At 42.0% G+C, this 3582-nt stretch overlaps 1 protein-coding gene across 1 annotated transcript in view; it reads left to right on the top strand.

Moving 5' to 3' along the window:
* The first annotated feature begins 162 nt into the window (after nucleotides 1–162).
* ALKBH3 (alkB, alkylation repair homolog 3 (E. coli)) overlaps nucleotides 163–3582 on the top strand; it is a 55148-nt gene continuing 51728 nt past the window's right edge. The window contains exons 1-2 of the mRNA XM_006896752.1: nucleotides 163–287; nucleotides 835–938. Coding sequence (XP_006896814.1) covers nucleotides 209–287; nucleotides 835–938 — 183 coding nt within the window. The 5' untranslated portion in view covers nucleotides 163–208. The remainder of the gene's footprint in view (nucleotides 288–834; nucleotides 939–3582) is intronic.

Genomic DNA, 3582 nt, shown 5'->3' with positions numbered 1-3582 from the left:
GAGCTGGTGGGGAGGGGTGGGAAGGGAGAAAATTGCGGCAGTGAATGAATGGAAATCCAAAACTTCTGTTAAAAAAAAAAAAGTACAGTAGTCTAGGTTTACAGTCCTAGTTAAAATGTCTTCCTTTATTTAAAAACAGATCTACTGTGTGGCTTGAGAGTGAGGAATGAAATCTGAAAGCTGAGAGAAGAAGCCTTTTTTCGTTAACATGGAGAACAAAAGGCAGCGAGCCAGAGTGCAGGGAGCCTGGGCTGGCCCTGCTAAGAGGAAGCCCATTGCTCAGACTGGTAAGAACTTGGCGGAAATCTTCTGTGTGTTTGTCTCTAGGGACAACCACCATCCTTATCTTACTAATACCCTTTTCATATATAATAGATTCTCATTTCAGCTGATGATAAGAAGTTGTTCAAAGCATGGTTGCTATTTTGGTTTTGTTGATAGTAAGACGAGGGTGGATCTTTGATGTCCCTCGTTTTTAATTATTACCCACAAATCTTCCAGTTAGTGTATTAAGGTCTTCTATTGGAAGGGTGGGGGGGACAGCACAGGAGAGGAAGACTCCAGATAAGATGGGTTGATGCAGTAACTGGCGTCAAGAGGGTAGATGTGTCAGAGATGGTGAGATTGGCTCAGGATAGACCAGGGCTCAGAGCCATTGTGCATAGGGTTGCTATGAGTTGTAGTCGACTCTATGGCACATAACAACAACAATGTTGACCAGATCATAGAATTTATCCAGGTTGGAGACCTTCCCACAGGAAGTGTATTGGCCCTTGCTCAACAGGTGAGCCAAGCAGCCTTGGCCCTGGTTTGAAGTTTGGTCTCTTCCTTTAGCTCCCACTGCTCAGAGTCATTTCCACCAGAGGCCCAGTCAGACCTGGAGGAGCCAGGAGCAGCATCTGTCTGAGAGAGAGTTCGTGTTCAAAGAACCCCAGCAGGTAAAGTTATTTCTCCTTCAGCAGCTACAAAGATTCTGTGAAAGTTACAAAGTATAAAAGTTGTATTCACTAGTAGACATGATAATAGTGATTGAATACATTTACTAACAAATAGAAGCATGAAAGAACATTTTTTTTCTATGAACTGTGAATTCTCAGTTTGTGGTGCAACTGAGGATTTCTTTGTAGCCAGCCCCTGTTCTGCAGCCATCCTCTCTCATTCCTGGTTTTTCAGCAAGAAGGCTGCACTATGGGGTGAGCTATTATGTATAAAAATGATAATAATAATAGCCCAAGCGGTTCTTAGTAAGGTTGTAGCAATTGCCTGTAGAATTGAGTTGAAATTTCCATTGCTACAGGAAAATACCTTTATTTATTTTCCCCCTCACAGGGCAAAAATACAAGAAACAGATTTACTTTTTTACTTTATTTTAATAAATTCAATTAATATAAAGCAAAACATTGCTTGTTTTTATCATGGATTTCTGTGATACTGATTTTAGTTTGTTCTGTTCTATAATCATCACCATTTTCTATTTCTTAAAGTTTTCAGCACCCTAAATAGGAACTCAATACCCCTTAAGCAATAATGCCTCCTTCCCTCTCGCAGACAGAGAGGTGCCTCTGTGCCATTTGCCTGTTCTAGATAGAAGGGATTGGCTGAGTGGTAAGAAGCTGCACTGCCAACCCAGACACATGCAGTTTGATTCCACCAGCTGCTCCATGGGAGAAAGATGTGCAGTCCCCTCCTGTGTAATTTCCAGCTGAGTGGCACACAGCATTCTAGATATTTCCTATAAGTGGAAACATGCGGTATTTGACCATTTGTGTGTGACTTCTTTCACTCATACTGTTTTCAGGGTTCGTCCATGTCATAGAATGTGTCAAAATTGAAATTCTTTTTATCTATCCCTGAATAAGATTTCATTGTATAGATAAGGACACATTTTGTTGATCCATTCATCTCTTGGTGGTGGTGTTGTTAGGTACCATTGAGACAAGTATAACTAATAGTGACCCCGTGAACAGCAGGTCTGAACCCTATCTTGTGCCGTCCTCACAACCTCTGACACACTTGAACCCAGAGCTGCAGTCACTGGGTCAGTCCACCTGGTTGAAGGACTTCTTTCGCTGCCCCTCCACTTTTCCAAACATGATGTTCCTCTCTAGGGAATGGCCTGTCCTAGCAGAATGCCCAAAGTATGTGAGACACACCTTTATCTTCTTTGACTCCAAGAAGCGTTCTGGCTGCACCCTCTGCAAGCTATATCTGTTCTTTTTTTTTTTTTTTCTTGTTGCGTACTGTCAAGTTGGATCCAACTGGCACAGGAGGAGATTGCCCCCACTTCTCCAGTGGGGCATCTGGTGGATTTGAACCATGCACCTTCAGGATTGTTGCACAGCTTCTTGCCACTAGGCCACGAGAGCTCCCTTTTGTCTGTTCTTTTGACAGTCCATCATATATCTATTCAGTACTATTCCCCAACACCACTGTTCAGAGACATCAGTTCTATCATTCTTATTCATTGTCTTGATCTCAGATGCAGAGCAAGTGACTGAAAAGACCATGGCCTGAATTAGGTGCATATTAGTGTTCAAGTTGACATCATTGCTCCTTAGTTAATTTAAAGCAGTCCTTGACTGCAGACTGTCCCAGCGCCGTGTGCCTCCTGATCTCCTGACTGCTGGTACTAAACAAGTGTTTTGATTGTGAACTCAAGTAAGATGTAAGTCAAGTAAGTCATTGACAGTTTCAGTCTTTATCTATCATGATGTTGCCTGTTGGTCTAGTGGTGAGGATTTTTGTTTTCTTGATGTTGAGATTCAATCAATATTGAAGTGTTTGACCTTCACCAAGCATTTCAAGTCCTCTTCACTTTCTGCAAGCAAAGTTGTGTCATCTGCATAATGAAGGTTATTGGTGAGTCTTCCTCTGATCCTAACGCCCTATTATTCTTCACAGAGTCCAGATCTCCAATAATTTGCAAATTAAATAGGTATGGAGAAAGCAGCATACAACCCTGATGCACACTGTTCTTAATTATAAACCATATGTGATAATGGTTACCCATGGCAAACAGTGTTTGGTGGAGCTCCCTGATTAAAACAAGCCTGGAAGCAGGAGTGGCATCCACTTCTGAAATAGCTTGCCTGCAAAAAACCCCATGAACCTGGAGAAATGACAGAAGTTACACAAGTGATCAGGTCTTTCTTTCATAGGGTCGCTGAGTTGTCTACGACTCGATGGTACTTAACAACAACAACAGTGTTCCCTTGCTCTCTTTGCACAGTAGCCTCTTGATCTATGTTTCGATTTCACATGAGCACAGTTACATATCCTGGGATTCCGATTCTTAGTGTTAGCTATCACTTTGTTGTGATTCACATAGGGCCTCCTGTGGGCTGTTTTTACCATTTGGCTTTTGCAAATAATGCTGCAGTGAACTTTGGCATTCAAGGATCTGTCTGAATCTCTGCTTTCAGATCTTTAGGGGTAAATATATGTGAGTGGAATTGCAAGGTCACATGATACATTCAGCTTTGTGAGAAGTCGCCAAATGATTTTTTAAAGCAGTCCCACCATTCTGCCTTCCCACTGCATTCCCACCAGTAATGGATTGTTGTTGTTGTTGTTGTTGTTGTT

The sequence above is a fragment of the Elephantulus edwardii genome, unplaced genomic scaffold (genome assembly GCF_000299155.1).
Source record: "Elephantulus edwardii isolate Elephantulus edwardi_28Jun2011 unplaced genomic scaffold, EleEdw1.0 scaffold00189, whole genome shotgun sequence".
Classification (NCBI taxonomy): Eukaryota; Metazoa; Chordata; class Mammalia; order Macroscelidea; family Macroscelididae; genus Elephantulus; species Elephantulus edwardii.
This window is presented reverse-complemented; position numbering and strand designations above follow the sequence as displayed.